The 19,530-nt window shown below is 40.5% G+C and overlaps 1 protein-coding gene across 1 annotated transcript in view; it reads right to left on the bottom strand.

The window, feature by feature from the left end:
• The window catches only part of LOC116125326 (protein ZINC INDUCED FACILITATOR 1-like), a gene marked incomplete at its 3' end in the record, with an annotated part of 38,366 nt that overhangs the window by 12,684 nt on the left and 6,152 nt on the right, over nucleotides 1–19,530 (bottom strand). Inside the window, exons 4-11 of the mRNA XM_031411067.1 lie at nucleotides 18,156–18,165; nucleotides 13,766–13,800; nucleotides 13,546–13,648; nucleotides 4,991–5,093; nucleotides 4,849–4,902; nucleotides 4,714–4,776; nucleotides 4,374–4,423; nucleotides 4,200–4,275 (exon numbers count right to left, since the gene is read on the bottom strand). Of these exons, the coding sequence (XP_031266927.1) occupies nucleotides 4,200–4,275; nucleotides 4,374–4,423; nucleotides 4,714–4,776; nucleotides 4,849–4,902; nucleotides 4,991–5,093; nucleotides 13,546–13,648; nucleotides 13,766–13,800; nucleotides 18,156–18,165 (494 nt within the window). The remainder of the gene's footprint in view (nucleotides 1–4,199; nucleotides 4,276–4,373; nucleotides 4,424–4,713; nucleotides 4,777–4,848; nucleotides 4,903–4,990; nucleotides 5,094–13,545; nucleotides 13,649–13,765; nucleotides 13,801–18,155; nucleotides 18,166–19,530) is intronic.

Below are 19,530 nucleotides of genomic sequence, written 5' to 3' on the forward strand. Positions count from 1 at the left end.
TCTGTGGGTTGGAGGATTCTCCCTCATTCATCACACCTTACCCTTCCTCCTGTTACTACGTCTCATCTACAAAACAACCATACTTGATCAATTCAAAAGAACACTTAAAGTAAGAAAGAATTAACTTACACAGTCGGCTATCGCGTCATAGCGAGAGAATGGCACATTGTCAAATCCCAAAAATCTCGCTCTGATACCAAAAATGTAATAGCCACTACTCATAATGAAAACATACAAAATAATATAAAGATTGGGCCCAAAATTTTCTTTCTATTATAAATAATATAATATATTTATATATATTATATATATTCTTTACAAACATATACATTTTTTACACAAACTTATAATGTGACAAAGGTATTAAAACATGCTGGACAGTGTAACCGCTCCCCTCGCGTGTCGACGTCCATCCGACTGCGTTCTCACCTGGATCCTGCAAAATATAGGAAAACAACGGGTGAGCACTAAAATAATGCTCAGTAAGTAAATCTTCTACTCATCTATCCCCGTAACTCCTCTCTCTATCGTTCTTTCCTTACGACTTCTCATTCAATTTCTCTTGGTACTTCTCTCTCTCTTTCTCTTTCACTTAGAACGCTTTTCTATTACCTCTCTTTAGTAAGTCACGACCCCATCTTACCGGGGCACGGCCGGGACTCACTCCCACTCTACTGACCTCTACTCATTCTAGCCGATCGGACTCGGTTATGCATGGATTCGGAACCCTTGGCCATGGTGAGTGTATAATCTCTCTCTCGAGTACTCGGGTATAGCCCTCATCCGCATGCACTCTCACGGGCTACACCACTTCTCTATCTGATACTCGTGCCGCTCTCTCAATGCGGCGTACATGCGGGAATACCTACCCATTACTCACGAGTTCCCCATCACACAACCTACTCTATTCTCTTCTCTTAACCTCTTAAAGTAGCTTATACTCAAATTCTCTACTAAGTCTCAAGCTACTTCTTAAGTGTATAACTACTCATGCTCACTAATGCACTAATGAAATGCCAAATACAAGATTTCTTCAAAACATTTATTCTGCACAATCACACTAAAAAGGCCATAACTTTCGTTATATACCTCATTGCTACGTTTTGGTCTCGTTTTAAAGCTTAGAACAGGGCTATAACTTCCATGTTTTGGTCTCAGCCCAGTTCAGTCCGTAAGATACCCAAAAATTACTTAGAAAGTTACGGCATGACAGGCCAATTTCACTTAGGCATTTCATCAGCAACTCATGTGTATATAACACTACTAAATTACTACTATACTTCATTCTCTACCATCCAATTGGGAAAAACTCCCTCAAATACTCATAATCCCTGTCAAGAAAAGCACTTCAAATCTGTTTACAAAACACTCTCAACTTCATCTCAAATTCCATTCTCAATACACATTAAAACACTTCTCATACATGGAATCTATCCAACAACTACAAAATAGCTACTCATCTTAACTCAATTTTCTCATCAATCATACTACATACTGATCATGCATACATCTCTACTCAAAGCTTATTCAAAACTCAAGTTGGTTGGATTTACTTGCCTTGTCAAAAGGTAACTTCTTTACACTTTTCCTTTCCTTTGTTGTCTTGTCTCTTCTCTACAATTCAAAACAACAACAAGAACACCAAATAAGACTTCACTATAAACCATAAAACTCACATCTAAAGCATGAAATCCTGCCAATTAGGATGCTTTAGATGAAATCTCTACTCAAAATTACTCAAAAGCTCTCTTAAATCCCTTAGAAATCTTGGAAGATTGGATGGAGAAATTGAGAGAAAGTAGGCAAATGGAAGAGGCGGTGGAATGAATGGACTAAAGGGTTTCTCTACACTCTAACTCTTTTTAGCTCATATTAAAAGCATCATTTCCCATTTTGCCCTTGCCCTTTCTTAGAAATTCCATCTATATCCTTTAATTCTTTTCAAATACACCCCCCATCCAAACACAATCTCTACTAAATTTCCTTTCATTTTACTCCCCACTTTTCCTACTAATTAGGGGTAGAATGGTCATTGTGCCTAAAAAGAAGAATTCTCTAGAAAACTCAAGAAACTTTGTATTAGGCTCGTCGCCGCGGCGAAGCACTTTCCGTCGCCTCGGCGAAACAGGGCAGAACCTACCCGTGGGTGCAACTCCTCCTCGCCGCGGCGAAGCTTCTTCTTCGCCCCGGCGAAGATTGGATTTCCAAATTTCACCAAAATTCAACCAATTCAAGGCAACCATTCAACAAACTCAACATACAAACTCAATTGAAACTGATATAGTAAACTTTTAACTAATACAGCAAATCTTAAATACGTACCTCAAGTGGGATATTACAATGGCCTAAATAGATCTCTTAGGCTGAGTTTTGGTTTAATACAACATTCAATGGCTCCACAGGTATTACCCCTGTTAAAGCACTTTATGGTCGAGATCCCCCCACTCTTCTTAAGTTTTCAGATCATGGGTCAACTATCGATGAAGTGAACTGCCAATTGCAAGCTCGCAATGTCATATTAATTGAGTTACAGGAGAATCTCCTCAAGGCTCAAGGCCGAATGAAAAGTTATGCAGATGCAAAGAGAAAGGAAGTTCAACTGGAAGTGAGAGATTCAGTTTACCTTAAGTTGCAACCCTACCGCCTTCGCTCTTTAGCTCGTTGGAGCAATGAGAAACTAAGCCGCCGATTTTATGGCCCTTTTGAAGTTACAGAAAAGATTGGACTAGTGGCTTATCACTTGAATCTGCCCCCCATAGCATGCATCCATGATGTTTTCCATATGTCACAACTCAAGAAAACAAAGTACCCACCACCTATTGCCCAACCTCTTCCAACAGCGTTGGATGAAGATCTGGTGTTGAGGGTCGAGCCGGAGGAGGTTGTCCGCACAAGAAAACTGCTCAATGGTACCTTGGAAGTCTTAATCAAATGGAAAGGCCTACCCACCTATGAGAATACCTGGGAGGAATTCACCTCCATTGATAGCCAATTTCCTTTATTCCACCTTGGGGACAAGATGGCTCTCCTTGAGGAGGGTAATGATGAGACCCCTTTAGTGCACGTCTTCAGCAGAAAGAATAAGAGAGGGAATAGAGGATACATGACACTTTACTGCACACTCAGCATTGGATAGGTGGCATCTTCAGAGTGGGTTTGACATAATTCTGTTAGAGTGGGAATGGTGCATGAAAAGGGTGACAGTGAATAATTGGGTATCAAACAAAAAAAAAAAAAAGTTAAAGGAATTTGGGTTGGGGACGTACTGGCCCTTGAAGCCAGCTGGCTGTCCTTGCTAATTTTTTCTTTCTTTATTTTTGTTCTCTTTTGTCGATTTGCTTATTGTCTATTATTGTTCATTCTCTGGATTGTACTTGGCATATTTGTTGAGTAGTGAACTGGTGATTATTGGAATATAATTAATATTGCAGAAATATTTCTGAAAGTCTGGATTGATTTGTTGCGTTTGTTGTTGAGTTGACTGAGTATTCTGGTATTTGAAGTGCATGAATAGTTGTTGCAGGTGGAGATAGAAGGAGGGTTCTATCATTCTCCTCTCTCTTTACACATGCACACACATGCAGAGGCCAGAGATCTGATTTCAACTTATTAAATGACATATACAAGTTGGAAACTAAACCGACTTTGTCTACATATTTGAATTTCCGTAATACTAATTAAGAGAGCCTTCTAGCTAGTGTTAATGACCTTGAGCTTTTAAGAAACCATCGTTTCTGACCTGAGTTCTTGAGCATGTAATATTTCTATTTTCTATGTGAAATCCCTCAAAATATGAAAGTATCCAGAAATAACAGAAAAGTAAAAAAGAAAAGAGGTTGCAAACGAGTTATATGAAGTTCAAATTAAAATGTGTTGAAAATAGCCACCTACACAAGCTTTACTTCTCTTGAAGGCCTGTCAATCATTACTGTTCTCTGTCTCACCAAAGCCTCACAAAATATGATGGCAAAGAAAATTGAAATGTCTATAAGATCAATTTTTAATCTAAAGTAAGTCACAGTTAGTCAATTTCATTATGATAGGAAACTGTCCTGATATGTTACAAAAGAATTACATGAAAATGCATCTTACTTAGGACAAATAGTAGCCCAAATCAATAATTTCATATAATATAATGGTTGAGATTAGACAGTAGCAATAATGTTATTTTGAAGTCATAAATAACATAAATTATGTACCGGAAGCCAGCAAGAAGCCATAGTTACTCCCAAAGCAATAAGTGATATAACAAAGCAGGGCAAGAAGTATGGAAACCTGCATAAATCTCATGTTTCAGAATACCATTATACTTTTAACATCTTACAGAAAGAAAATGAAAAATAATAAAAAGATAGGAGTTAAAGTTCACTTACTTCCCAAATAAAGATTCTTTAGAGAATATGTTTGGATACTTATCTGCTGGCTGAATAATGAAAATTATCCCAAAAGATAAGTACCATGCTTTGCGAACAGAAAACAAAATGAAAAGGACATGGGCACATGGACTTGGTGGGGTATGGGGATGTTAACAATAGATAGATTAAAATGAGATTGGAGAAGATACTTGGACAACTAGGGAAAAATCCTGAATGGTGGACATTTCTTAAGGATTACAAATTACTTGAAAATGGAATATTTTTCAATAATAAAGGAGAAAGGAAATATTATCTACAAGATGTATTTACCGGCACAAGAAGCCAAAAATATAAGTACCTGAGCCAAACAACCACCCACTGCTGGGCCCATGATGAGTCCCATGCCCCATGCTGTACTCACCTGAAATTAGATTACAGTTGTCAGCTCCGGCACCATAGTAAAATACTTTTATTCATAGAGAAATAAGCTTGCAGCTGACAGTCCTAAAGCTTGGTGTTCTTCACGCATAACTTCAGTTGCATATGCCTGGTAATGATAGAAGTTACGCACCGCCACTGGAATTAAGTGGAACACGAGTAAACAAAGAATCTCATAGAATAGAAACTTTCCATACCATTATCGTTCCAAGTAAACCATTCATACTCCCAAGAAAAAATCTTGTGATGACAGCCATCCAAAAGTTTATACTAAGCCCAAAGAGAGTGCTCAAAACAACCCTATGACAAATTTTAAGCCAGATAATTATGAAAATTTTGTACATAAGGGGAGCATTTGAATCATATAATGTTTTTTTTATCTTAGTAATAAGATTACCGGAAAGAAATATTACATTGTAGATTACTGGGTTTAAATTATTATTGTGCTTGGTTCAATTGAGATGTATTAATAATTAATGTGCTTGGTTGGCAGTAATACAGATGTCCTTAAATACCTTTTTTCTAGAATGCCATTGGGATGATTACTTGTATACCTAATTAATCTGTTTGGTTGGCTGTAACAGCAGATGTCTTGATTACATTTTACTAAAATGCTCTTTAGATGATTACTGAGCATAAAGAATTAACTTGTTTGGTTAATAAAATAAATGATCAATTAACAAAATTCTTTTTCTTATATTTTAGCCAAGTATTTTATTGTTAAGTTATTTATTGAAAAATTTACACAGACTATTGAAACTCCAAAAAAAACCTATTGTATTTTCTGTTGGGTATACATTCAACACCTGACCCTAGTATTGCAACAAATATAGTTGTCATCTCCCAATTTAAAACTCTATCTAAAACTCTGATTTTTGTATTACCACAAATTATAGTTCGTACATGTTCATTTCTACTTTAGTTCAATTGAAGCATTTTTTTTTTCAAGGCAAAAGAAAAATTGTATTTTTTTGGTTTACACCATGGTTGGAATTTAAAAGCAAGTTTCCAAATTTGAGGAAATTTGTTAACTTTTTCCACTTATCCTAGGCCGAAACTATGTGTGAAAAGTGTGAGAATTATTGGTACATTTGTCATATCACATATTTTGGAGTACCTGTGCATTTGCATTATGCTAAATCCAAGCAATGTACCAATAAATTAACTACAAGTTGAATAACGATGCTCTTTAAACCTGTGAACCAATAATAATACATAATTTGGCATGTTGCAACAGTAAACATAATCACCACCATTTTTTAAGTGAACTCAATTTCACATCCGCAAATACTAATTACACAATACTCAATACACAATAATCATACATAAATGAATAAAACGCAGCCTATGATACTCAACTTCACACAACAGTTTGTCACGGAAGGTTGTAAATTCAGCTAGTGTAAACCAATCATGCGTCATATGTGAAGAATAAAAATCAACAACAATAACCCACATATTATAATTGAAGAGACAATAAACAAATCAACCTAATCAATTAAAAGACTGGAGTACTTACAAAGTAAGGATACCCGTCGTTGATTGAAAAATCTTCTAGGGCAGCATCCACAAACTTGGTTATATAATACAGTACGAAATATCTGCAATCCATGTGGTTTTGTTGTTGAGGGACCTGGTGAGTGCATTTATTGGTCACAACAAATACATGAAATACTAAACATATCAACCACTAATTACCATCAACCAACACAATATACTGTTTTATCACCTTAGGCACTAGCAAAGGCAGTTTCTCAACCAATGCTGGATGCTTGGGCATTGTTCCTGATTCATAAATATCCCTCACAAACCTGCATAATTAAGCTTGGACAATTTGAAACCCAATCCAATACCACATCTCCAACAATACAATTTCATCATGTGCTCAAATGTGCTTGCAAATAATTGTGAAATAATCAAAGTTTACCGTCGAATCAGAGGTTGCAGCATCTTTCCGTCTTCTAATCCAAGCGAATCAAGCAGCACTATGCATCAAGTTTTAATTTCCAAGTTTACATCTCCACCAAAGTTGCACAAAATCAGTAAACTCCAATGACCCCTATCAGCATAATTTATGCATATTATCAATGTCAACTCTTAAGCAACCGAAATCAACCCATGTCCGCATTTGGTAAGTATAAAACAAATGCCTACAACCACAATATCAAAATACTCACCAGAGGACTACAAGAATGAACACATATTTCTTTGAGAATATGTTCAATTTGTCAATCCAGTTCAGCACGTTCCTTTTGTACACTTCTTCTGTGTACATAAAAAACCACATGCAGTCCATGGTGATGAAATTGCGCAAGTTGTCTCCTTTAAAACTCCTCCACAAGTTCCTGCAGATCACTAAATATGTAGTCCATCATATGAGGTAAACGTGTTATGTAAATATGGAGTGAAGCATGTAAATTGTAAAACAGTTTTGTACCCCATGTGGAGGTCAAACATACTGCTGCTCAACATCCCCCCTCCCCTTCTGTTTGCCAATTGCCTACTTGACCTTCGTTGATTTGTGGCACCTACATATGTTCATCATTCATTTACATTAGCAAACAATTCCATACATCTTTCATAACTGAAAGCATTAGTCAGTTTACGAGTTGCAAGGCTGGGTACCTTTGCATTTGCTGCCCTTTAAGGCTGAAGGAATCTCCTGATTTTCTTCATGTACCAAATGACTGGTCCTGCCTACATATGCACATCAATCAATTATGAGCTATGTTAATAAGCATTATTCCCAACCATACAACAAATTGACTCCATAACTATCCAATCGTAATACCTTTCACATTGCTATCTGTACAAACTGTGTGGCTCTCTTGACATTATTCACGAACTTTTGTGCTTTTTGTCGTCACTACTGGGCAACGTGATGGTCCTCCCATCGTTCCTGCACACCAACCCACAAAACAAAACACATTAAAGAGGGAGAGAAAACAAAAATTATAGAACTGACACTTTATAAATGCATGTATACCTTGACCGGACTTCCTTAGTGACCTAAATGTTAGTTTCCATAAGTAAATCAAAATGCCACATTCACCATACTAAGACAACAAACATTAAACGTACATACATGTAGACATCCTTTTATACATCATTACCAGAGTTGAGAGTTTTTTACATTCCATATTAGTGATTCGTACCTTCCCATAGTAACTACAAACATAGACCATTACCATCTAATTACTAGACCGACATGGTTTTCACAAAAACATAACAAAAGACATTATCTTGTATGTTGTTAGAATATAGGCAAAATATGGGAATACAACCACTATGTTAGCTCTCTAATAACCCTTTGCACAAAAATAAAACCCATTACAAGACTTCACTAGAAATCAAATGTTGGTCGGTACTCATTACTTGCTCCAAGCTACATATTCACAAATTCTCTTTACACATGCATTGGTAACCTAAACAAGATATCTATCTTGTGAGGTTCCTTGCAAATCTCCGTGGTGGCTGTTCCATCCAATTGAGAAATGATGGAATACACCTGCTCTTTATGGTCTTTCTCTTGGGTCTTCTTCTTGAAGTAGTCAGCAATACCCTTCAGCTCAACTCAGGTCCCAGCCAAGGTAGTCTCAAACCTGCCCAATGTGGCGTGCCACTCTGTTGCTTTTCCACCATCTTTTTTCCTCCTCTTACTGCTGACCGCAACTTTGCTTTGACTAGCAGCGACCGCCTGACAAGTAGAATCAACCACATCATCCTTTGACGAGCAGATCGAGATCTACATCAACATCGACATCGATGTCCATCTGTTCATCATTGTTGTCAGTACTGTCACTATCCAAATCCTCAACTAGAGGTGGAAAAGTAACCCGCTCGGCCCGATCGGACCCAGCCCGCAGCGGGTTACTTCTTTTGGCGGGTTGGTCCTAACCCGCCCGCCAACAAAGGCAGGCCGGGTTAGGCCCGCCATTTTTGGGGTAATGGCTAGCCCAACCCGGCCTGCCAACCCTAACTCGCCGGGTTAGGCTGCGGGTCTGGCCGGGTTAACCCTATTTTTTGATTTTTTTTTTGTTTTATTTAGTTAACTTTTCAAATAAATAATTAACGATTTATAAATAAATAAATGTAATTGCTTTTAGTTAACTTTTCAAATATCAATAATTCAATTAAATTAATTTTTTTTTTTATTAACATTTCAAATATTAATTCAATTTTAATACAATAAAATTGTAATATAAGAAAAATTAGATTTATTCATTCAATTGATGAAACTTTAGCATAAGAATGAATTATATTTTATACAAGACATGGAAATTTAAGAATAAGACTTCAGTATTTAATTTTTTTTATATTTTACGTACCATAAAAAATAATAATAACAATGTGTCAAATATTACGAAGTTTTATACATTTTAATATTTATGATTTAGAAATATAGTTTAATATTATTGTGTAAAATTATTTGCAAGAGTTCAATCATAATAGTTTAATTAAAAGAATTAAAAAAATGGGGGAAACTTGAAAGAAATAATTAATTTTTAATTTTTTTAATTTTTTTTGGGCCAACCTGCCCGGTTGGCTATTGTAAACAAATAGCAACCTGCTGGGTTGGCGGGTTGCCATATAGCAACCCGCCCCACCTGGGGGTTGTATGCGGGTTGAACCCTCTCTAATGCGGGCCGGGTTAGGGTTGACTCGCCTAACTCGACCCATTTGTTCCACCTCTATCCTCAACAGCATCAGCTGTTGTCTCTGCACCAGCTCCATTGGCCCTGTCTTTGTCATAGATGGTGACAAAGGAATCATAGTACACCCATGGTTTGTGTTGCAGTGCTCTTGCAAAAGGATGACTCTACAAAAACGTTAATCATCATAAGATATGCGGCATTTGTATGAGTACATATAAACATGAAGTTCAGAATTTAAAATGTACACAAATAAACCAACAGAAGCATACTTACCTGAACCCATTCATCAAAGACATCCTTGGTACATGTAATGCATTTCTCCTCATCATTCCACCCGAAGCTGCTACCTTTCTCAAACATCTCGTTCATTGCATTATATTGCCTCTTCAACATCTTCACCCTCGAGTCAATATGTGGTTGCGCTTTCAGATCGCAATGAGGAAGCTTTTCCCACATCATTTTTTAGACCTCAGCTAGGTAACCGCATTTGAACCCCCATTCAGTTCTCCAAAGTGGCTGCTATTTGAGGTCTAGCAGACACTCCACCAACATAGCGTCCTCATTTTTTGTCCACTGCCGTTTACTTCCCTTAGCCTTTGCCTTGCCCTTTCTGCTCTTATTCATAGGCACAAGGTTGTCATGCATGCGAATGCTCTTGTCAGACTCATGGGACCGCAATGCTGACCTGTCCATATTGCTGAAACAAAACAAAAAAGGGCAGATTAGTGATATTGGGGAAAAAAATCAGGTTACAACTTCGTTTATACACAGTGTCCGAGCTACTGATATGCGCAATATTAATAATTTTAAGTAAATAAGCAAGAATAATACATGAACAGGATCAATTAACTTTCAACCATCCACATGACAATAAATGTAAGTCGATGTACAGGTCCACTAACAAAGCATCTGTGTTTGGGTTCATTCATACATGGCAAATCAGAAAAGATAGAAATTTAAAAAGTCACAACACTACACATAAACTAAACACAAGCACAATCATTCATTCCGCGCAGCCATCCAAGTATTGAACATTTCAGCCGCCAAATTGTCTCTAAATGCAGCCCACGCGGCACTAGGCTCAACGTGCCTGATCAATTCTCCATCGTCATCCTCTTGCCCTTCACCGTTCACCTCTTCTTGAAGATCTACTTCAATTGGGTCAATGGGCAACTCAGACCTTATGAAATTGTGCAAAAGACAACATGGAGTAATGATTCTACATTGAGTTTTGATGGGATAGTAAGATGTGTCCTTCAATATTCCCCATCAAGCTTTCAGGATACTGAAACATCGCTCAATACAATTTCTTGCTTGAGAGTGTTTCATGTTGAAAAATTCTTGTGGTGATGCCGGTTGGTGACCTTGTCACCATTCACTCATATGATATCGTTGTCCTTGATAAGGGGCCAAAAACCTTTCCCCGTTAGTGTATCCACCATCGCACAAATAGTATTGCCCTAAAATAAACAATTTCAAGTCAATAACAATTACTAAGTGCACTATTATGACAGACCCTAACATTAAAAATACAATTTATTTTGTTATATTACCTTGGGGGACCTTTAATCCATTTCTCCTAATAATGGCATCCCTAAGAACTCTACCATCTGCAGTGGAACCTTCCCACCCAGGGAGGACATATATAAACTGCATGTCAGGTGTGCATACACCAAGGACATTAGTTGCGATTTCACTTTTCCTTGACCGGTACCTAGGTATATCGTCAGCCGACACGTGAACCTTTATGTATGTTCCATCTAAGGCTCCCAAACAGTTCTAACACAGAACAACAAAAATATTTCAGAGAAAACACTAAGTCTAGTTTTAATAAGCTACTGAACTAGATGTGCTTCCTAAACCTAGTGATTAGATTGTACCTTGAACCATTTCCACCACTCATCGGTTGAGTTCTCAGGAATGGCCTCTAGTTTTTTAAACAGCAGGGTATGTAACCTTAACACGGCGTTCAGGACTAAGTGAAAATTGCTGCTTATCATCTCAGTGGATCTACGCATTTGACATTTCATTACTCTGGTCTTTTGGTTATGGGCAAGGATGTGAAGAAAGGTCCCAACTAATTCTTCTATGGATGAATGATGGGTTGATTTTAACTTGCCATGTATAGTAAGTAAATTACATAATCTGCGAAATAGAGCCCTATTCATCCTACAGCTCTCAAAACATTACTCATCACTTTGGAAAAACATGGTGTGTAAATTGAACGACCTAACCTTAAACCTAGACGCAGGCTCACTAGCATATGATATAGCAGCCCTATGTCTACCCCGTATATTAAGTGCATTAGCCAACCCAAGAAGGACGAGCATGGTGTACATGGTTTCCAACATGTCCAAATGGAAGACTAGAAGGGCAACCAAGTGTATCTTCTGCCTGACTGTTAAACGAGCCATAGCTGTTTCACATAATTCATGGATCAAAGCATAATGAAGTCAATCAAGCATGAACAAGTCCTTAAACCCAAAACAGGCAATTGTATATGGAAGAAATCAAACTGAATATGAAACCCTAAACAACATAAACACCATAATTTAATAATATCACCAGCGAAAAAAATTCATCTCAAACACTCATACAATTCTCAACGTCCCACACATAAAAATTTCTCATCCATCACACAAACCAACATAAACATCACAAAAATTTCACATCAATCCCTCAAAACTGTCTTCTTTAGCAATTCAATTGGTAACATAATCTGTAGGGTTAATTTTTACCGTAGATATTTCATTTAACTGACCTATAATTCGACGTTCAAAAATCCAAAATTTGTTACCGCTTTGGTCGATTTTAGCAATTGCAATTTTATTAACTTAATCAAATCTTGATTAGGGTTCCTCCTTCAAAATTGTTATTGGTTGGATAGTGGTTGTCTCCTTCAGTTATTTCCCAACAAAATATTAAACAAGGAAAGGCTAGTATTTTTTACCAATATGATCCATATACCCTTATGGCTGGTTTTTGTATGCCTTTTTCAATATGATCCACAAAAACCACCAAAATAATGACGATATTTAGAATGCAAAACTAGGGTATATGATCCGCTTCAACATACAGAGTAGCAACCACATCAATAAGTGAACACGAAAGGACAAATGCATCAACATCAATTAGTGTATCCAAATAAATCACTAGCTACTAGAAAAAACCCCTTACATTGACCAACCATATATCTCTGAGGAAAGAAAAATGGCCAAGAAACAATTACCTTAAACCTCTCTATGTTAGTGGACCAATGACGGTTTTCAAAGAGTTGTCTTCTGGGGAGCAAACAGAGGGTGACGAAGAGCCGACGTTGCTGCGGTGAAGATAGTGGACCAACGACAAAAAAAAAAATGGACAAGTTAGGGTTTACAGTTGCAATCCAAACAAATAACACAACATTCAAAGGAAAGAGGGCAAACAACTTACCGGAAATAGTGATCGGACTGACGAACGAGATCGACGAGAAGAAGACTCCACCGACGGCAAACAAGTTTTAGCACAGAGAACTGGGAACGAAATCGTGCGTGTTGTGCGATTTAGAAATTTTTTTTTTCTTTTATCTTGTAGTTTTAATGAAGTTCAAGGGCATATTGGTCACAATATGCAAATATCTTAGGATAATATGGGTACACCAATATTCGTGGCATTTCTAAAATAAATGATAAAAAGCAGGGTAGTTTCATTCAGAAAATAAAAAACCTGAGGACAAATACTTCTGTTTGTGCAAATTGGCTTTTTTGTAATTATTAATAAACCAAAGGATATTTTCGTTTGCATAATCCACTGTTTAGGGGCAAGATTGGACAAAAATTATGATTACCAGAGTAATGTTTTAATATCAGCCCCCCATCAGGTAATATTATTCCCAACAATTTACCCCATTTTTGGCACTGTTTGTCATCTTATTTTCCGGTAATGTTTTTGTACAAAAATTTCAAACACGGTTATCTGCTCAATTAAACAAATATTACCCATGTTAAAAAATTTCAACCCGATCCAAATGGGCTCAAGATGTCTGAAATAAAAAAAATTCCAGAATTAATTGCTAATTATAACTATCAAAATTTGACAGGAAACCAACAGTTACTAACACTGAGATGGTCCCAGATAATATTACGGGTTTTCGACCATAGTGGTCAGCCACCACTCCCCATAAGACATATGTTAAAGCTCTGCCAATCATGAATGAAGACCCTTCAAGGTATTAAGAGGTTTGTTAGGATTAATTTTCAGAAGCTGAAATCTGATGAATAAGCATATCTATATTAGAATACACCATCATTAAAGAGGAAATATAGAAGATACACTCACCCACAAAGCCAGCATAGTAGCCAATATCTTCCTCCCTTTTTTGCAATAATCTGAAATTAAATAGAAAATTAATAAAATGTTTTGGAAAGCAAAGCAAGATTCAACAGAATTACAGGTAGGCTTTGTTTCATATTTTTCCCAAGCAATGGAGGCTAAGTAGAAAAATGAGTGTTGATGCGTGATTTTGACACCAACTAATTGACACGTGTGTAACGTTGATTGGTCAAGAGACGCACGTGATTATGGATGAAATGTAGAGTAAATGCAACAATGAGAGCTTTTTAAAGTGGTTCGGATGCTAAGGTAGCAAATCCTACGTCCACTGATAGTTTTTATTAGAATCGTGGGTCAGGTCGCAACAGCGGACTGACTTACAAATAATTAGGGAAAAGTAAATACAAAAGTACAATGATAAGAGAGAGAGAAAGCTAGTTCAGAGTGCAAGAAGGTCGAATCCCTTTAATGAAAAGATCTTTCCTTTTTATAGTGAGATGAGTGCAGATAACCATCATTAAATCTGTGGGTTGGTGCGAATGTCAGGACTAAATCCGGCTTTACGTCACATTGCCCACCTTCCAAGCTAATTTTACGCAATTTGGAGTAGGGAAATGGACACGTGGGAGCTCCACGGTGCCTTGCATGCCTGATGTGCGCTTATCGTTCTGACGGGAGCAGGTCACCCCCATCACGTGATTTCCCACGTCATCCCTTGATTTCCCAAGCATAACAGAAGTCCCCTAGTTTTTAAGGTTTGAGGGTCAAACCTTGGAAACTAAGGCATGCCGCGAGTGGAGGCCCTGACCATTCCGACCTGAATGAAAGAAGCTCGGGATATGACCTTTTGCGAACATGACTTTGCGCAAACTTCGTCCGAACGACCTGACAGCCATTGCCCAAGCGTCCTGACTTCATCGGGCGCTCCTTACTGTGCCTTAGAGATGAAGAACTGATGTGGTCGTTTCTGCGCTGACAGGTGCTCTGCGTGTGTCAGGCGTCTGCCAGGCACATTAAATGCGTTGTGTGTTGACGCGTTACTGCTTTGGCAGAGCGTTAATTGCACGACACACCCGAAACAACAACCCTCATCACAACCATAAATGCGGCGTGGGGCGCATTTAATGCGGAGAGAGAGAAACATCGTTTCGATTCCGAGGGGCGGTAAACGCCGGTTCGTAGTCCATATAAAAGTCCAGATTTTCCAGATGAGGCCGCCAGAATCCCATTTGTCTCGAACGAAAACTCCTTGCAAACCGGAAGCCTTTCTTTTCCGATTGACATCTTTCCTATACCTGAAGCAAGAACCGTTCACGGTCACGTCCCCCAAAAGGTAAGGGTTTTTGCTCCCTTTTTTTTTTTATTATTTGGTGGTACAATGGCGTTGCGTCATCTGATGCTTCATCAGAGGCGCCACAATGGAGTCGGGTTCCTGCCGTGAATGGTGGCTAGAGTCACTGCTAGGTTTTAGGGAATTCGCCCCAAGCCGTCGTACGGGGCGACGTACGATGGCTAAAATGACCTTATGTCTGTCGGTGCTACAGACTGCGGAATGGAACCCTCAGCGTCCAGATCCAAAGAAGTAGCCTGTTCGTCTTCGCGGGATGTTCCCGTGGATGAATCCCTCAAGGTTTTCTCAGTTCTCACCCGACAAGAATTCGATAGGATAAAGAAACAGTTCGGCGTCCGCGCGGAGGTGTTTCTCAACGCCACCCAGTCGTCGCAACATCCTTCCGATGGCCTGGCTGCGATCTTCGAAGAGATCTTCAAGGGTGAGGGGTTGATTCCTCTCCACCCTTTTATTAGGTCGATCCTGGATCACTTCAGGATCGCACCAATGCAATTAACACCAAACGCGTATGTCATCGCTGTTGCGATGTACATCGCGTGCCTTGAGAGTGGCTTGGGCGAGCTAACGGCGGTGGAGCTCGGCTGTTCGTATTACCTCAAAAGGAGTAAGGACAAAGACTTCTATTATTTGTCTCGGCGATCTACCATCGCTGAAGGGATACATAGTTATCCCAGCAACGCGGGGGCCTATGAGATGAAGTTCTTCTTCTTCTGCTATGATGGCTACTGTCGCTTTCAGAAACCAAGTAGGTCCCTCTTCGCTAAATTCATTAACTGTGCGCACGCTTTTTCTAACGACCTGCATTCTTTTGTAGTTAACAAGACGACCAGCCTAAACCTGCTCACCGACCCGGACAGGATCGTGTCTTTTGGAGTTCTCCCTGAAGAAAGTCGGGATGCAAGGAAGCTCATGACAACCGCGAACTTGCGGAAGTACGGTTTTTTCAATGACTAGGCGTCTTTAGAGTCCCCAGAATGTAAGTTGCACACTGATTCCTTTCTGGTCGTGGAATAATTTTTGCTTAGTTACTAATGCACCTTCACGCAGCGACCATGCCTCCGAAAGAATTCGAGCAGCCCCGACGAGCACCATTCAACTTCCCTCGTTCGAGGAAAGAAAGGGAAGCCGAAGCTGCTCGCCTTACAGCAGCACAATCGGTGAGAACTATCGCGCCCTCCCAGTCCCGTCTTGAGCAAGAAACGACCAGGACAGAATAGGTCGCTCAGCCACCTGCTTGCCCGAGGCGGAAGACTCTGGCCCAGCGGTCGAAGAAGAGAAGGCAGAGATCGAATCTGAGGAAGAGCCACTAAGGTTGCGACGGGACGTCAGAAGGAGGTTGGGCAAGGAGCCTGTAGATGAGACGGTTGCTGTCGACAAGGCGAAGGACACACCAGTGCTGGATTCGCTGGGGAACCTGCCTGAATACCTACAACCGATAGTCTACTCTCTGCTTGAGTGTGGGCTATCGGAGTCATATGATGAGTTCTCCGATACGGGCGACGACCTGATGACCACATCGTTCCAGCATCTAAGCAAGGTAAACGAACTGTTCTTAAAGTTTGTTCGCCATTTTCATTCTAACTTCTTGTTCGCAAGCTTTGCTTGCTATGAGGATGTCCATGGAGAAAGCTCGGCTGGGGGTCGCGAAGGGGGCAAATGATCTGAAAGAGGAGATCGCGAAGCTCAAACAGAGCGTGGCGACTGTCGAAGTGGGAAGAACGCAATCGTTTGAGGCGGCGAACAGATACTTGAACCAAAAGGAGGCCGCTATGCGAACAGTTGACTTTCAAAAGGCGGAGCTCGAACGGCGTGTGGACGAAGTAAAAGAGCTTTAGAGGACAACCACTAGGCTCTCCAAGGAAGTCGGGGAGGACCAAGAGCTCCAAACAACCTTAACACGGACCCAGCGAGCAAAACAAGGAAGGGAGGCCTCTGAAAAGGAAAGGCTAGCTCTCGAGGCCGAACTCCAGGAGAGTCGGGAAAAAATTGCTTCCCTAACTGAAGAAATGCGGATCCAGCCAGAGGAGATCGAGGATAAGGCCGCCAACTGGGCGATCGGGTCCATTTATACCTTGAGACCAAAGAACCCAGATCTGGATATGTTTGACCTCCCAAAGGGGTGGCAAGAGACCTTGCAGATTTTGGCGAAGGAAGATGATCAAGCAGTAGCAGCCGCCCGAGGATCCGACCAGGCAGAGGGTTCGGGTCTTGCTTCGAGGATCCCCCCACCGACCAGGCTTAGTGCAATGAGACCGACTCCATAGGGATTAATAGGGTCTTGAACAATTTTTGTACATGAAATACACTGCTTTCAATTGCTGTTCGCTTAATCATATATGAGTGCAGTTTACAATTCAGTTCGTTTTATGTAGGCAATATCACATGCGAATTGTTACAAGCGAACAGGATAATATTTTACAATAAAAAGGAATCTAACAAAATTAAAACCTAATTTGCATTGAAAGCTGAGCTCGGGATTACTGATAGTATGGCTGGAGGTGCTCGGCATTTCAAGCTCGGGGTACTTTGGAACCGTTCAGCCTTTTGAGATGGTAAGTCCCCAGTTTGATCACCTTGTCAACCCGGTACAGACCTTCCCAGTTCGGTCCTAATACTCCCGCGCTTGGCTCCCTGGTTCCGGGGAGAACTTCTTTTAGCACAAGGCCACCGACCTGGAAGTCTCTTCGCTTGACCTTTGAATCAAAGAATCTCTTCGCACGCTGTTGGTGGGCTGCTATCCTTAGCGAAGCTTTGCCGCGGTGTTCCTCGACAAGATCTAGACTCGCTCTCATAAGTGCTTCGTTTTCAACCTTATGGTACAAGTCTCTCCGAAGAGAACCAGTTCCCACCTCTACAGGAATCATTGCTTCGCAGCCATAGGCTAGCGAAAAAGGGGTTTCTGAGGTGGAGGTTCTTGGAATTGTCCTGTACGCCCATAAGACCTCGGGGAGATCGTCGGCCCAATTTCCCTTGGCTGCCCCAAGCTTGGCCTTTAGAGTGTGCTTGATGGTCTTGTTGACAACTTCAACTTGGCCATTTCCTTACGGTCTGGCGACTGAGGCGAATTTTTTATGGATGCCCAGCTCGTCGCAGAACTGCTTGAACTCCTCATTATCGAATTGCTTTCCATTATCCGAGATGAGGGTGTGGGGAATTCCGTAGCGGCACACTATGTTCTTGAAAACGAAGTCTTTCAGCTTTCTGGTCGTGATCGCGGCCAGCGGTTCAGCTTCCACCCATTTTGTGAAATAATCTACTGCGACCACGGCATACTTGACTCCTCCTTTTCCGACTGGCATGGGACCGATAAGGTCGATCCCCCACATGGAAAATGGCCAGGGGCTAGACATCGTTATCAGCTCGTGAGAGAGGGCTCACGGAATGTTCGCGAACCGCTGACACTTGTCACATTTCTTGACAAAATTATGTGTATCTTCTTGGATCCGGGACCAATAATACCCTTGACGAACAACTTTGTTCGCGAGAGATCGAGCAGCTGTGTGATTGCCGCAAATCCCTTCGTGAATTTCCCTTATGATATAGCCTGCTTCTTCACTGGTTACACATCGGAGGAGAGGGGTACTAAATCCTCTCCTGTACAGCTGGTCCCCGATGAGTGTGTAACGAGCAGATCTTGCTCGTAGGACCCTTGCCTCGACCTTGTCATCTGGCAAGGTCCCATCCTTGAGGTATTGGAAAATGGGAGTCATCCAGGAGTCCGGTTGAGTCATATTTACGGCCTGTCCAGTTGAACTGATAGTTGGAACATCGACGAACTGAACAGGAATGCTATCTGGAGCTTCTGAATCCAACGACTAGGCTATCTTTGCTAGGGCATCCGCTATAGAATTGCTATCTCTGGAAATCTGAGTGATTTCAAAGTGTTTGAACGACCCAAGAGCGGTCTTAGCTTCTTTCAGATAGCAGACCATGTTTTCTTCCTTGGCTTGATATTCCCCTAAAATTTGGTTGACGACCAGCATAGAGTCGCTGTAAACGCTGATCGCGGTTGCACCCATTTCTTTGGCAAGTCGCAACCCGGCAAGCAGGGCTTCATACTCAGCCTCATTATTGGTCGCTTTAAACCCGAACCGGAGAATACCATGGATTCGAGTCCCTTCGAGGCTTACAAGGAAAAGACCCACGCCGGCTCTTTTTCTGTTTGATGACCCGTCGACGTAAAGGTTCTAGGTCGACAGGTTCTGAATACTTTCCTGGATGGCTTCGCCAGGCTGTTGCTCGCTTGGAAGATAGGAAAATTCTAAGATGAAGTCAGCAACAGCTTGCCCTTTAATGGTCGACCTAGGCTTATACTTCAGGTCAAACTGGCTTAATTCCATGGCCCATTTGAGTAGTTTACCTGAGGCTTCTAGTTTCTGGAGGACCTGCCTGAGGGGGTAATTAGTCATTACGTGGATCG

The sequence above is a fragment of the Pistacia vera genome, unplaced genomic scaffold, assembly GCF_008641045.1.
Source record: "Pistacia vera cultivar Batoury unplaced genomic scaffold, PisVer_v2 Contig1623, whole genome shotgun sequence".
Taxonomy (NCBI): domain Eukaryota; kingdom Viridiplantae; phylum Streptophyta; class Magnoliopsida; order Sapindales; family Anacardiaceae; genus Pistacia; species Pistacia vera.